This window comes from Stegodyphus dumicola, chromosome 2, assembly GCF_044657685.1.
Source record: "Stegodyphus dumicola isolate Sdum_Otavi_A_Nest chromosome 2, ASM4465768v1".
Taxonomy (NCBI): Eukaryota; Metazoa; Arthropoda; class Arachnida; order Araneae; family Eresidae; genus Stegodyphus; species Stegodyphus dumicola.
The window spans coordinates 242556176-242572693 of record NC_140769.1 but is presented as its reverse complement, the minus strand read 5'-3'; the positions used below and the strand labels follow the sequence as shown (position 1 = coordinate 242572693).

Here is a 16518-nt window from a genome sequence, read left to right as displayed (position 1 = left end):
TGGATCAAAATACATTAGAAAATGAAATTATAAGTTAGCAAACTTACTTATTGACTTAATCTTACAAGCCCAAAAATTTGAAGAAGATTTTTGGAAATATGTCAACCGAGAAAAATATCCCAAATATCACCAAATGTAGCGAATATATCTATTCTTGTTGCGGATCGACATTCCTATGCGAATCGGCATATTCATACTTGAAATTAACGAAGACTAAACAATATTCTGTTCTGCCTGATTCCCATACTAAAGACTCATTATTATTATCTTTGTCAGGATATACACCTAATTATGATTCCTTGGTTAGGGACATGCAAACTCAGTCTTCCCATTCATGTTAAGGCAACAAAATAAATTCTAAATCTGTCTTTATCTGTAGCTACTTTGAATTAATAAATATTGTTAATAATTATCCATGTTCTTTCTATTCCTTTGACATGAGTTTTTGGAATCTTCAAATAATTACTGTTGCTGTTTTTTACTAGGTAGGTAAACCTTATATTTCAGTACGAGGTATGCTCAGCGAGCTATTGATTAGATTAGCAAAAAGTAAGCCGTGTTACAAAAAAGACAATACCTATGACAACAAGTCGATCTCGACACACTTTTAAGATAAAAAGTAGATCTTATGCATAAAAAAGTTAGCCACCCCTGCTATAGAGTCCTGTAGTTTTATAAGATGCCCTTTGGTTGCACAACGAATGAGAAGATCGTTGGAACGCGTAGGCATAATTTGTTCAATTGGAATTCCCAATTTCTTAGGACTTAAACTAGACGCTAAATGCTGTAAAATAATTACTTGGGCAAATACAAAATAAAATAATTATTTGGGGCTACTATCTTCTGATTTAGACGAAATGCACTGAGGAAAAATCACAAAAATAGCGATAACTTCCCAAAAAATAAGCCAAACCGTGTAAAATTTGAATATGTTGCCAAGTAAGAGTAGTTGAGTAAAACTGCAATATGCAAATTAGTGGCGCTGCACTCGGAATACGTCATCTGCGAGGAGAATAAAAGTCCATGTTTGAGAGCAAGCCCACATATTTCACTGTGATAGTGACATCAGAAATCTGAGATAGCCAATTCGTAACAATGACCTCCAGCATCATTTACCTGCAGAACTGCGATGGAGAGACGTTGGGAGACTAGAGGCAGAACAAAGTCAAACAGAAGTGGCCAGATGGCTAAATGTGAGTCCTTCTGTTGTTCATAGACTTTGGAGGCAATTTCAAACCACAGATTCGGCATCTAGATGGTTCAGCCAAGAACGGCCAACTGCTACGATGACCGATATTTGACATTATGTGCACGCAGGAATAGAACCGCTACTCCGACTCTTCTTAGATCCTCCCTTGCTGCAGCCACCGGAAGGTTCGTGGCAACGTCAACTGTGCGTAGAAGGCTTCACGAAGGTGGTCTGCATGCGAGGCGACCAGCGATTTGTGTGCCGTTCACGTCACGCCATAGGAGGGACCGTTTTCAGTAGGCACGACAACATATCCACTAGATGCCTGATCAATGGAGGGCGGTTCTCTTTACGGATGAGTCCAGGTTTAGTCTAGAAAGGGTTATTTCATATGGAGAGAACCTAGAACCCGTTATCATCCGTCAAACATCCATGAAAGAGATGCATACAGAAAGGGGTAGTGTCTGTGTTTGGGGTGGCATCTCTTTGGGTGGACGCGCAGACCTCCACGTCTTTCCAAGGAGAATCATGAATGCTCAGATTTATAGATGACATCCTTGATGTTTATGTGCGGCCATATGCCGGGGCGATAGGTGATGCTTTCTTGTTACAGGACGACAACACAAGACCACACAGGGCTCGCATCGTAGATGATTATCTTTAACAGGAAACAATTATGCGCATGGAGTGGCCAGCTCGATCCCCGGACTTGAATCCTATCGAGCACGTTTGGGATGCTTTAGGGAGACGTCTAGCTGCTCTCAATCCGAACCCTTAGACCCTTGTCGCGCTTGCAACTGATTTGCAAGAGCAATGGCTCTCGCTTACTATGGAACTGATAGACCGCATAATTGAAAGCATCAAACATCGCTGTATTGCTTCTAGAGGCGATCACATTCCATATTAAAGGTACTTTCCTATAGCAAACTGACACCTTGGATTTGTTCATTTTATTCATGTGCTAATTTCTATACTACCATATTTGTCTGGTAATTTCTTTTTATGTTATTTGATACCTTACTATGTGTTGTATATTGTGGGTAAGTTTCATTAAATTCTACATGTACCTTTTTCAGTAATCGTGATTTTTCCTTAATTTATGATAACCAGTGTAATAAGTAAGTAATCAAAGGGCATTTCCTTGGGTTGTATTCGTAACGTCTTTCTTTTATGTCTAGCTGTTACTTCCGTAAAACCCTTGTCATTTATCTCCTTCACCTCCCTTCGTTCGAAATTTCCTTCTTTAAAAAATTCAAGGTTTTTGTCCTTTAACTTGTGCGAATATCAAGTTGCTGTTTCAACTGAAGAATTTGTCCTCCCTGTCTTGCAATTAATAATTCTTGATCAGATGCGATATTGAGGATCTCCTTCACATAAGTTGTAGCTTGTTCTTGGTAAGCTACTTAGATCGAACTCGACAGTAAGTTGTAATGTAAGTGATTGAATAGATTCAAGACTAGAAGTTGTATTAGTCAGTCTGACTGGGCTAGTAGGCTTTCTATTATAATAGATCTACTTGGGGAATAGATCTCTTGTGACCCCATTTAAAAGCTCATAGGAAAATGTTACTAATGGTATATAATACATTCAGATCAAGCCTATCAAGTTTATGAAAACTTAGGAGCAATGAAAGACTTAAAGTTTGATAGTGAAGATTTAAGTAAAACCAAAATATAATAATAAAAAACAATTTAAATTCCAAAACACTATTAGATAAAAAAAGCAGCGTACAATATAAATTATGAATTTCAGTTACAGTAGGAGTCTATGAAGACCAATAGCCAGAAGGTGTCCGCCGATAACATCGCGGGCGAAAAGAATGCAAGGCGAAAACGTCGTGGGAGAAAACATCGCAGTTCTAAAACATCGTCGTCGAAAATAAAGCGGTTCAAAAAGTTCGCAGTTTAAAAACATCGTCGTCGAAAATATCGCGGTAAAAAATAAAGTATCGACAAATCATCGCAGGACGATAACATCGCAGACATGCTTTTTTCAGGCTTTCATAATTGTAAATGGATATTCCCATAATGATTTGTGAGCGCGAGATGGAAAGAAAGATAATTTTTACTTTCATATTTTTTATTAACTAATAAATTCTTGCTGGAAAAGTAAGAAGGAAACTTAATACTTAAGAATAAACTGAAGCAGAACAAGAAATAATTTTCATTATAAGAGTATTACATTGACAAATGTGAAGAAAATAATCTCATAATCAGCAATTTTTTATAGATAAGGTCATGCAGTTAAGTAGCTTCCTTTTTCTAAACATTTTTAGATTATACTTTTAATGAAAAATTACCAGTAAAAACTTTATAAAAATGATTTATTACCGACCTTTGTTAGTTAACTATGTCAGTTTAAAATTCTATTAATTGCTATAAGTTGCCTTAATTTTCTACGCTTAAATTTCCTTCTTACTTTTTCAGCAAAAATTTATTAGTTAATAAAAAATATGTAAGTAAAGATTATCCTTGTTTCCATCTTGCGCTCACAAATCATTATAGAAATATCCATTTACAATTATTAAAGCCTGAAAAAAAGCATGTCTGCGATGTTATCGACATGCGATGATTTGTAGATACTTTATTTTTTACCACGATATTTTTAAACTGCGAAATTTTTCAACCGCTTTATTTTGGACGACGATATTTTGTAGCACGATGTTTTGTATCACGACGTTTTCGCCTTGCGTTGTTTTCGGCTGTAACCAGCCAGAAACGTATAAGGAGTTTCCCAACAATGTCATGCTAACTGTAAAAAATCATATTACAGGCAGACAATATATTATAAGGTATTTCTCCCGCCTTCTTGGCATGCCTTCGTGGTGTGGACGTCCGCATGCTGGGTGCATATTCCAGAGGTCCGTGGTTTGATTCCTGGCGAAGGCGTTGCTAATTTTTCATCACTCCTGCTTTAAAAGTAACCTAATGACTCTGCAAGTGGCGCCTGAACTAAAAGAGTACTGGATGATGATTCTCCACACCCGGAATTTGGCGTTTGGGTCCCCTAAAAAACCTCAATCGCCCTTTAAAAGAGGTACAATAATATATAAGATGTTTCTACCGTCTTCTTAGCATGCTTTTATGGTGTGGTGATCTACACGCTAAACATGTATTCCAGAGGTACGTGGTTCGATTCCCGGTGAAGGCAAGAGGATATTTTAGATGAGCAAGCCGATAACAACTTGCAAGATTTCTTGACTATGAGGGAATTTTTCCTGCTTAGGAAAGCCTCTAGACGAAACCTTTCCCTCGGAGTATTTAACCTCAGAATGTCGCTACAACAAATCCTGAGAGAGACTAAACAAGCGACCTCAAAGCCCTCCATCTACGAAATTCCATCAGATCCAACTTTCTGATAATCAATTCGTTCTTTTTGAAAATTACGAAGAAACTTGTCTTTCACCATATGACTCACCGTCGAAATTGGAAATCTAGGAAAAAAGGCAAAATCTTCGCCCAAAAGACCGTCTGCTATGAACCCCGCTTCCAGTGCGGCACTCACTCATTCATTCATTATCAATTGTGCCGAAATATTGCATTTCAGATGCAATGTGTCCGGCTCATGACTTGTATGCCCAAAGGGCGCATGGCATAGGTATGTCTGGATCGAATAACAGGAGGGATCGGAAGTGGAAAAAGGGGAGGTGACTACAGGACATCACAAGCTAAGAATCAACTAACAAAAGCCAAAGACCAAGAGAGGCAGCAAGATGTGGAGAATCTGAAAAGTATGTTGTTCATGATGGGTAGGTGGAGATTAATATATGAAATAAGCAAACAAAATTTTTATTATAAAATAAGAAGAATACATCATATAGGAATATATGAAATACATACACATACATAAAATTGAAGAATTAAACATATACAAAGCGTAATAAAATTATATACAATTATATACAGAATTATATTTCAGAAAACCTGCAGCCTTCCCCATAGTGAATTTCTCGGAGCACCTTAATTACGAGATTCTTATGGATGATCTTCTTATCAGGCCTTTTGCAGTTCACCAGTTCAAAAACAGTGCTTTGTTAACTCTGTTTACTGTCTGTCGTAAATTATTTTTCTCGCTGTTCTACTGAAATAGGCTGTTTTATACTTGCACAGTATTTGGACAAATTTTGCATCTATTTTTAAATTTTCAGTACTGCATTTTAATTTCTGCCTATTTTGCACTGCTTGTGTAGGATTTCCATCAGTATGAACTTATTTTATTTATTCTGCCTAAGATAGGAACTTGTATATTTTTTATGCAACCTTATTTTTGAATTTTGCATCTTGTACATATTTGCTGACTTGTTACATTATCTTGCCCTGGATATGTTTTCTCCCACCAGCCCAGAAAATTTCTTTACCATTAGATGACCCCGTCTACTTATCAGTACTTATCAGATGTTGCTTTCCACAGAGGATAATGTTGCCTCTTTTCTTCTATTTTTTCACCTTTTCTTCAAGAAAGCTTCACTCAGGTTCTCCTATTTTGTCATGCTCTTCCTAGTAATCTTTAAGGAGCTAGAAAGAGCTAACTTTTAGCTGTATGCCAGCCTAAATACTAGCATCCAAGTCCAAGTCTTGGCATGCCTTCATGGTGTAGTGGTCTGCACGCCTGCGGTTCAATTCCCGGGAAAGGCATTGCTCATTTTTCATCTTGCCTGCTTCCAAAAATAGTACCTAATGTCTCTAAATATATTCAAGAATGAGATCAGAACCTTAAATAGTGACAAAAATTGAATTGTTATGCACAAAAGAGCCAGAAAGTCAGTTTTTAAATTTTATAAGATTTTAAAATTGAAATAAACTATTTGACAAAGTCTCCGGAAGTGAAAAAAGCTTCTTATAATAAAAAAGTCAAAATAAAAACATGATGTTTAAAATATGTACATTTGGGACCATATTCCAGAAACCAACTTAATAGGAGTGAATACATTAGCAGAACATAATCAGAATACTAAGAATTTAATTAAGTACTATATTTTTTAAAAAAAGGGTAAAAAACATAAGAATATGAAAATATAATTAAAACTAAAAATTAAAGTTAAAACAATATTAAGAATAAAAATAAGTTCTGAGAACATACAAGTCAGGCTATTGTTAGGGGTCTGCTTAACAGCAAACCTGCATGCCCTTGATCTAGGACGAGTTGTTGTTACAACTAAGATGGGTGCCTTAATTGCGAGACCTAGTTAAAAATATTATAAATACAAACTTAAATTTTTAACATGGAATCTTACTGAAATAATGCATCGTTGAAAATGTTACACTGTTCTACAGAAAAAAAAAAAAAAAGCTGCCTACCTCGTCAATGAAGAAGTTGTAAAATGAACATGGTATAATCCAAAGATATGAAATATTATTCAAAAGTAAGCCATTATTTAACTGGACTTCTAAAATTTTCACTAAACACAGAACAACACTCTATGTCGGAAAAAACTGCCGTTTTAGAATCAAGACTAAACACAAAATCACCAATAATGATCGAACCACAGCACTCACAATCACAAAACTTATATCGATGTAATTTATTTTTGTTTGTGCACACTTTATAACAAAAACTAAAACATTATATCAAAAGGACAGCTAATTAATACTGTTAATTGAAGAGCCCAAGCATACATGTTTTATCACCACAACGGATAAGTTCACTCTGTTAGCTTTGTAGGTTTATATATATATATATATACACGTATATGCCACTGTGCAGGCTCCTGACCTGTGGGACCACCCTGGATGGTGATACACGAAGCAACACATCTAAGTACAGTCAATGAAACTACGGATGGTTTATGAGAAATGGTTCTCCATTCTCTGTCAACCATTTGCCACAGTTCGTCTTCTTAACGCGGCAATGGCAGTGTCTGCAAATTGCGTCCAATCACATCCTAAATGCGTTCGATTGGCGAGAGACCAGTGGCCAAAGAAGGATCTGTACACATTGCAGAGCACGTTGGCTGATGCGAGCAAGATGTGGTCGGGCATTATCCTGCTGATAAACAGCATTAGGCACTCCCTGAAGATAGGGAAGTGTATGCGCAGCACATAATCCATGTATCGTTTGGCCGTCATAGTGACCAGAATACGAACTACAGGTCACTGGAATCGTACGCAATTGCGCCCCAAACTATGCCACGCGTGGGGCGCTCCCCAATTCCTGCCTGATTGGACCTGTCTCCACACTCGTACGCGGCGACTATCATTGGAGAAATAGAAATGTGACTTGCATATTCACAAAGCCTACACACTGTTTTTTCTACTGTTTGCTCCGATTGGTTAAAATAGGAAACGTAGGGTTACTATCTTGTGCTGGCAACTTTTGCTTTATCGATTTTACTACTATTTGTATATGACCGTGGCGTACTGAAAAGTGTGCAAAAACCAACAGAAAAACTGCAGTTGAGCGGTAACAAGAACAGATGAAATTCTTGGGCTTCAAGATTGTCGGTTCTATTCCTGCTAGTGACTTTTACAAACTCTGCCCTGCACGGATTTATTTTTATCCTAACTTTATTGAATGACTTTGTCATTATTGGTCTTTTCACCTTCGGGTGCGATGTTAAAAATTTAACATCTTTATTTTCTCTATTTTTGTTAATGCTAATTTTTCTTTTTTTATTTATTGGTTCGTACTTTTTGTAGTAGGTTCCAGTAGCAAGATTACGATCAAAGATCCCAAAAAAGCATTTCAATAGAAATGGCACATAACAGAATAAAATATAATGTGGCAAATGACTGCCATGTATAATTTCCAAACTGAGGATTTTCAGCTAAAGTGCATATATATATATATATATATATATATATATATATATATATAGTTAATTTTAATTTTGATCTTTCTTAGAAGTCTATGAAGATAAGAGCAGCCTTTGAGAACCATTTATGGTCTATGCATCACAGACCAAAAAATGCAAATGAAATGCTATACAGTGGACATAATATGTCGCATTGTTGAAATTCCTTTGGTTTCACTTTTGTGATATCATGCTTATTCTATTCATTCTAACCTCTGAGCCCACCATCAATCAAGCAGTAAAGTTGCTGAACACTAGTTTGGTCCAGGGTTCGAATACCAACATACAGGCTAGCTGCATGGTTTTCTCCATGTGTAACGTGTATACGAACCAGTTTCCCTTAGACTTCTATGAAGGCATCCCTTTCTCCTTAAGCAGAGAGCCTTTGCCATAATTAAACAAACCTAACCTCTTTGGTCCCTGTGTAAAGCATATATATGTAGCTGATGCTCAGCACAGTACCACATATAAATAAAATTCTAGTTATTTAACAAATTAAATGGAAACAATTTAAGATAATGCATTCTGCACAAAATTGCATTCCACAAATCTGCACTCAAGGTTTATTATATAACAAAAACAAATTTCATCAGCATGAGTGTTTTGAAAATATTTTATTAATGACAATAACTATTGTTATATATCTATATCAGTCAGCACAGATACAAAATATTTAAATTTTTATCATGAATAAGAGAAATTACACTTCACTGAGATAAGGTTAAAATTTGTATTTCAGAAATGTATAAAAAAACTTTTCTATTAAAAAAATTGTTAGAGATAATTGAAAGAAACACATTTCTGACAATCACATATTATGTTTCTAATGGTCCAGTCAAATTAGAGAGTGGTCTTCTTAGAAAAGAATATTACATCAATACTAAAGTTTATTTATGTTCGTGGAAATATTGGTCATTAATAAAGGTTGGTTGCTATAAAATGATTCACAGTAATTTCATTCATGATTCTGTGCACAGCAAAAGTTAAAATGACCACTGGTTGAAATTAAATCATTAATTAGATATTTAATTTTGATGTAAGTAAGCAAACATAATGCAATTATTTAAAAGGCATTGAATTTCAGTAATGCTATACTGTTTTGAAAATATTTATTGGTTTTAATGCATGAAAACCTTATGACACTACACATAATTAAATTCAATTAGATTAATAATTTATTTTTTATTCCATGCAAATGTTTTTCAAGCTGGTAAGGTATGTGTATAAGATTACACACTAAAGACTGGATAATTTAATAACACTGCACTCAAAATTAAGAACATCTTTAATTTACATAGCATAAAACTTTACATAAAATTTTATACTCATGTGATAAGCATTCAAAATTAAAAATATCTTTATTTTACATAGCATAAAACTTTACATGAAATTTTGTACTCATGTGAAAAAGCACCATCAATTCCAATAATTTAAGGAATTTGCTTTATTATCACAAGTATTCTTTCTTTCTTTTTTCTTTTTTTTTTTTTTTTTGACATTCATATATGTACACTTGTTTAATTGAACAAAATTTCAAAAACACCATTTATAAATAATAAAGGAAAAGTTAAAACAAAATTAAAAATTTACAGAAAAGGTCAAAGGATTAAAAATTTCTAGAATAGAATTAAAATTTTTAGTCTGAAAATAAATAAGAAAATTTCTTGCCCCCCCCCTTTTTTTTAACTTTTACTTATTAGAATCTTTCAAATTTCTGACAAAGGGTTATGATAAAAACTTTGAGCAATAACATACAATTTCCTAAAAAAATTAGCTCTCATACAGCAAGTACAAATTAATACTAATTAAAATTATTCAAGAGAAATGGACAGCATATTGTTTCACATTCTCAGTATTTTATCCAATTATACATTTTACATAACAATATTGCAATGAATCTGTCGCAAAGATGAAAAAGTAATAAATATATACATATAAAACATTCCAAAACTGTTTAAAAAAAATGGGCTTATGCTTTGAAGATGCCACATAAGAAATGCTGTTCTGACATATCTTTAAGGGAGATATGCATTTCTGACATAAGCATATTGTAACAAATCTGTCACAAAGATGAAAAAGTATAAATATATGCTATATAGAATGTTCCAAAATTAAATCCCTTCTTAATGCTTGAATGAAATTTCTTAAAAAAGCGGTCTATCCTTTGAGGTTGGCACATAAGAAATGCTGTTTTCACATACCTAAGCAGAAAAAATTATGTTATAAACTTAATGATTTTTTTTCTTTTTTAATCAGATTTTGATTCAATTTAGAAGTTTAAAAAAATCAAAATTTTGCAATTTTGAATAAATCATGATAATAACAATGCTATAAACTTTTGAACTGCAGAATATCTATATTTGAAAAATGATAAAAAAAAAAAAAAGTTGCAAGTATAGTGGTTAATGGCTTCTGTGACTAAGCTAAGGCTGAATAATAATTCTCAAAATTAAAAATAATAATAAAAAAACTATTTATGAAGCAGCATGGAGCAGGAAAGGCTAGCCAGTTTAGCTCTGTTCTCAATTGAGAATAATCAAGTACAAAAAAATGAACCTTAATAAAATAATTAACAAGTTTACTTTTTGATATAAAACAAGAGATTTTTCCACTCCAAGTAATAAAGTACACCAGAAAAATTGGATAGTAAACATTTTACCATAATTATATTGTAGACGTTTCATATTATGCTCTGTATAATGTGTAATAGCTGTCGGTATCATTCTTTTTGATCCAATCAGATTAAATAGGAATAAAAAATAATATAATTACATATATCAAGACATTTACAAAAATATTTTTCATTCAATTAAAATGTATAAAGCCATTTTAACTATTACAAAAATAATTAACCAAAACTAAAAAAAGGTTAAGTTTGGAAGAAACAACAAAGATGCCCCCATTACCATCTGTTGCCTCGGAACCGCTAAACCTCTAGTTACAACTCTGCTCAGCACAAGAAAGTAAATCTACAACAAATTTTACAGTTCTGGAAACTTGAAGGAAGTTTGATCAAATGAAAGAGACACTAACTCGAAATAAGTGAAAGCTGCTAAGCCAGCAGATTGAAAATAAAATCATTCACATAAACAATTTTAAAAAATTTAATAACTAAATGAAAACTTTCAAAAAATATTCTACAAGACTTCTCTTTGAAAATTCCGAACATTAAAAAACAAACAAGTTGGGAGGGGATAATTACTGAAACCTATTAAATGCATGCCATAAAGAAACTAATTAATTACACATTTTAAAAATTATAATTGAATGGCTTTAAGGAAAATTTAAAATCCTTATGTAGAAGGTTTAATTCAATTTTTTATATCACTGCATACTTTTTAATTAATGGTTAACAAAACCTAATATTACAAATATTCATATTTTCTTCTTTGATATTTTCTTTATTTCAGGTAATTTATAAAAAAAATTTTTTAACATTTTTGAGGCTGCAGGACGTTTTTAAAAATAGTTCATCTCTTATAAATAAAATTAGGTACTTTGATTATACACACTTTACAAAATGTTTACAAACATTGATTATACACACTTTACAAAATTTATTGGCAACTTTGTGAATTGGACAAAAGTGTTTGTTTAGCTATCTTTACAACTTATAGGTTCTGTTTTGTTCACAAATAACAGTAAAAAGCATTTTATAAACAACAAAATATTTAGTGAAACAAAAAACTATGACAGATATTTAAATTTTTAACTGACAATGGCTAACTTTAAATCTAAAGCATGTAAATCCCCATGTGTTCAAACATGTACACTCATATATGTGTGCCAGTTACTGTCAGATGTATACTTGAAGATATAAGAAAAGTGCAGATAATTTGAAAGTATCAAAATCAAACTGCACTTTCAAATAGCAAAAATCACAATATGGATTTCCAACAATCAAAATAAACCTTCCTGTAGACAGCATTTCTAATATTATGCTCAAGGCATTATTTAATATTATTTCAGGAATCAGAAAGCTGATCATCACTATTTACATTTGAAAGGGATATTTTTGCAGAAATAGTAACATCGGCATCTGAAGGAGGAAGATGGAGTGCTTGCACCCCCTTCAGACACCAATACTAGTGTCCCTCGAAATAGTATTTCTTTGAAAAATAAGTAATGAAGATTACTGTTTTCAGTGTACAAAAGAGTGTTTGAACACAATGTAAACACTCTGTTTATGAAGGTTTGCATTGGTTATTAGAAATCCATGTTTTGAGTTTGAATTTTCAATATTTGAAAGCACATTGTTACCTCCATGTTTTCTGTCACATATTATCTATGATGGTCACTGAGAGATAATGGCATGATCTGCTTTTTCAAAGTAATAAACAAAAATCTTAAGAATGTGATTTTTAATCATCATTTAGTTTTGAAACAATGCAACAAACTAATAATGTCTAACTAGCATAGCTTATTTTATTTCATTCTTCTAATCCAGAGACTTTGGACATTGCATTTTTAAGGTACAATGATTGGACTTAATGCACAGAATGTATTCACATAAATATACAAGATTAAAATCACAATAAAACACTTTAATTTATTAAAAAGTATAACTTTCTAGGATGCGGTAAAATTTAAAATAATCTGGAACATAGAATGCAATGATATATTTTTCACATTTCTAAGCAGTTTTATTTTGTAATTTTTACTTTGTGCATACTTTGCACCTTCTATGGTATCTTTGCTTATTTTGAAAAATGTACAGAAAATGTCTCACTGCTTTATTTGCATGTGTAGTTGTATGTAATTAAGAGTTTATATTCTATATGTTCAAAAGTCAGGCATAATAGCATTAAATATGTTTTAGACTTTCCAGACAACAATTTAGAAATGAACATTTCTCAGCATTCAGCACATTTTGTACTTTACAAAATAAAATATAGGCAATAAAATACTATTCCATTTGAAGATTGTCAAACAATGTCTCTATTTTTACGCATCATTTCAATTTTAGAATCTATGTCAAAATATCATACTATACTAGAAAATGCATTTTCTGCTTATTTTGAATTGATTTTGCTATAAATCAATATATTTTAAAATGATGAAATTTTGCTCATTTGCCTTATGACAGAGCAGAATGCATGGTTTGCTAATGGAAGTATACACTTCATTTTTAGTTACTTAAACATTTTTTGTAAGGCCCTTTCAAACAGCAAATCTACATATGGACAGACATAGCAGTCATGCCTACACTTGAGACAGTTAACAACAGAATGCATAGCTTAACATCTGAGTGAAAATTTTATCTTAGACATTCAATTCTATATTTGGGTTATTTATTACTGAACATACCCAATGATGTTTTTTAATCAAAAAAGATGAAAGTACAATACATATAATTAAAACCGTATATATATAGTTAAAAAACTTTTCAAATGTGTAATACCTTTTTATTACAAAATCAGAAATTTCCAGCTACATATTAGAGCATGCTTTTCATTGGGGCTTCCTAGAACCTGGATTCATTACTGTAAAAATAAGAATAGAATTTATTATAAAATATTCAACTTATAAAACGTTTTGATTAAGTTCAGACAAACTCAGAGACCTGCAAAATCCAGATGATTAATTTGGGAAAAGACAAAAATTTCCATGTTTGAAGCAAAATCTATTGTAAAGCTTCTCAGGCAACTCAACTGTACCCAAACTTTTAATCCAAATACCATCTGTAATTATTATTTCAAGCATACTTTTAAAACAACAATACAGAGTTGATAACGACTTTAAAATTTAAGGTTTAGGTAGGATTCTGTGAATTACCGAATAAGATAGAATCAAGTCCATAAAAATAACTACTGTGCTCTACTGTGTTTCCTTCTACAAAATATACCTAAAAGGCAGAAATGCATAAAGGAAATGAAAAATTGAAGCTATATTTTTTAAAGCAGCCATACTGCTTATTCCTTCTGAAAATTATGCTATGAATATCTTATCAAGCATTTCATCAGCAATAATTTCAATACAGAACATTTAAAGGTAAATTTATATTGCCTCTTAAACAAGAAAATACAAATGACTAACATTTCTATTCTTGCTATACTATGGATAAAGAGATGTTACTTTATCGCTCGTGCATGATCAGACCAATGCTAAAATTAATTTCATTAAATTTGCAGTTAAAAACACAGAGAAACCTCTCATAGCAGTTACTTTCCTATGATAATCATTTTTGAAAGTCACCAAAGTTTTTAAAACTCAAATTAAAAGCTTTATTCAGCATTATTTATCTAAAATGATCACCTACACTGAAAACCAAAACTATCAGGAACCATGAGCAGTTATTTTACACAGAGTTCACAGTAAGTGACAATAATAAATAAATAAAATTTCCATTAATAAAATTTTGCAAAGCAACAATCTTGCATTTGGCACCAATTTTAAGCAAGACCATCAATTTCAAGGGAAAACAAGTAGTACAGACCCATCTTTCTTCATCAACAGCAAAGAAATCTGCAATGAAGGGAAGCCACAGTTGTACTTATAACCTAAAAAGAGTAATGTGAACGAGAAGGTAGTGCCATCTGTTGGCAGAAATAGCAGCAAAAATTGAGAAAGTTAATAGAATTTTAAAAGTATTAGAAAGAGCTGGATTGGAATAAGTCATTGACTTAATAAGTCTCGTTTATCATCTCACTGAACTGGTTTACAGCATTCTTTTATTTCATACACTTCCAAACACACTTTCAGCTAAAACATGATGTTCTTCACCCTCTACTTAATGATGAAGGAAAGACATCAAATTTCTAGAACATTTTCCTTTGTAAGGACTGGTTCTTCTTCTTTGACTTCTCTGTTGAGTCTATACTTATCCCAAGATTTTAAGACTTCTGCCAAAAGACATGATTCCATAAAAGGATACAACATTGTTGCATAATTTGATGTTGTCCCACCCAATGGTCATGGATATGAACTGAATTTATTATATACATAAGGTAACTTAAAGATAGATTTGCTATTTGCTAATGCAAAACATCTTGAATTTAAACTTCAATCATTGAGTAATTTCTGCCAAATCGGGACTTTAATCGGTCAATAACTTTCAAGCAATTTTCTTTGGAAGGTGGATAACTTTCATTAAAATCACATGCTTTGATGTTAATGAAGAAAGCAATTATTGAAATTTATCTTCTTCTCTTAAATTTTCATCTCCATGAAATCAACAAAACTGACCCCAAAATGCAACCCATGACCTCAGCATAAGCTATAGTTTGGAAAGTTTTAAAGTGTCAGATTCAAGCTCAATAGGAACTACAGATTTACCTTCATCATGCTGTTTATTCTCATATAAAGCTTGTACTTCAGTAAATCTGTCTCTATAACATTCCATTGCATTACACTCTTACCTGTAAAATTTTAATTCTCTAATTTCTTCATCTATTTTAAATAAATACTCTGCTTCTCGACAACTTTGTAAAACTGAACATTAATGTCTCCTTCAATATCAATCTTATGATGAATATGACAAATATATTCACCTCCATAGTAAAGAGACGGTGTAAATTAGTTCTTCAGCCAGTAACTTAATTTCAAGTTTTGCTCGATCAGTGTTCATTTTATCCTCAGTCTTTGTTCTGAATGTAGTCATTTTACTTTCTCAAACGTGTATCAGGCTGAACATAAACACTCTACATGAAACAGAACTTGGCATAAAATAACTCAGAAGCAATCAAAAATCCAATGAATATTTGATTCGTAAATTTGATGGCTTCTGGTTTATTTCTTAATATAAACTACAACGCCCTGCCACAGATACCGCTTTTTGTTTCAACTCCAAATTCCAACCTCACTTAATATACGATTTATTTTCACTTCCCAAATGTACAGAGTTTAATGAGACTATTTACATATATGGTTTAATATAATGATCAAATTGTCTGTACATCTTAATGATGAATAACATTCAATATTTTCTGTAGCATAAATTAAATGCATAGCTTAGAATGGCAATACCCCCCCCCAAAAAAAAAAAAAAAACTGGACAGATTCATATATCAAACAAAATTGCATAACAAATGATTAAAGAATACCGAACAGAAAATTATAAACTTAATAGCAATGGAAATAATATATGTTTTCCATATCTTCTTTACTTTTTAACAATACTTCCACAGTACATCCACAATAATCACACAGTAAATAACTTTTGAAGTCATCAATAAACTTAAAGATATATCCATTGCATTCCGTTATGGTTTCTTTTGACATTAAGTCACTATTTACTAATGCTCCAGACAAAGCAGCACTAAAATGTCTTGAAACTAGGCTTTGGGAATTCCTTTTTACACATACTGAAACTGAAGAATTAGTTTATCTTACTTAAGCCTCTACAAGTCAAACCCGCTTTGTTTTCCAAAATGAATATTATCACCTAAGTGAGGATTAGCTATGTGTAATTCTCTCAATCCTTTACTTGCTAACATTTATGTGTACTATTTTGAGGTCAAATTATTTGAGAAACTACCTTTTCATCTCAGGATTCATTATGTAAACGGCACTATTTTATGGTAATAAAGATTTATCCCAC

At 32.4% G+C, this 16518-nt stretch overlaps 1 protein-coding gene across 3 annotated transcripts in view; it reads right to left on the bottom strand.

The window, feature by feature from the left end:
- Positions 1–8576: 8576 nt before the first annotated feature.
- Positions 8577–16518, bottom strand: part of LOC146998909 (uncharacterized) — a 54993-nt gene continuing 47051 nt past the window's right edge. For all 3 annotated transcript variants that reach the window (XM_085811950.1, XM_085811949.1, XM_085811948.1), the window contains exons 10-11: positions 13381–13462; positions 8577–10180 (exon numbers count right to left, since the gene is read on the bottom strand). In XM_085811950.1, coding sequence (XP_085668076.1) covers positions 13431–13462 — 32 coding nt within the window. In that variant the 3' untranslated portion in view covers positions 8577–10180; positions 13381–13430. The remainder of the gene's footprint in view (positions 10181–13380; positions 13463–16518) is intronic.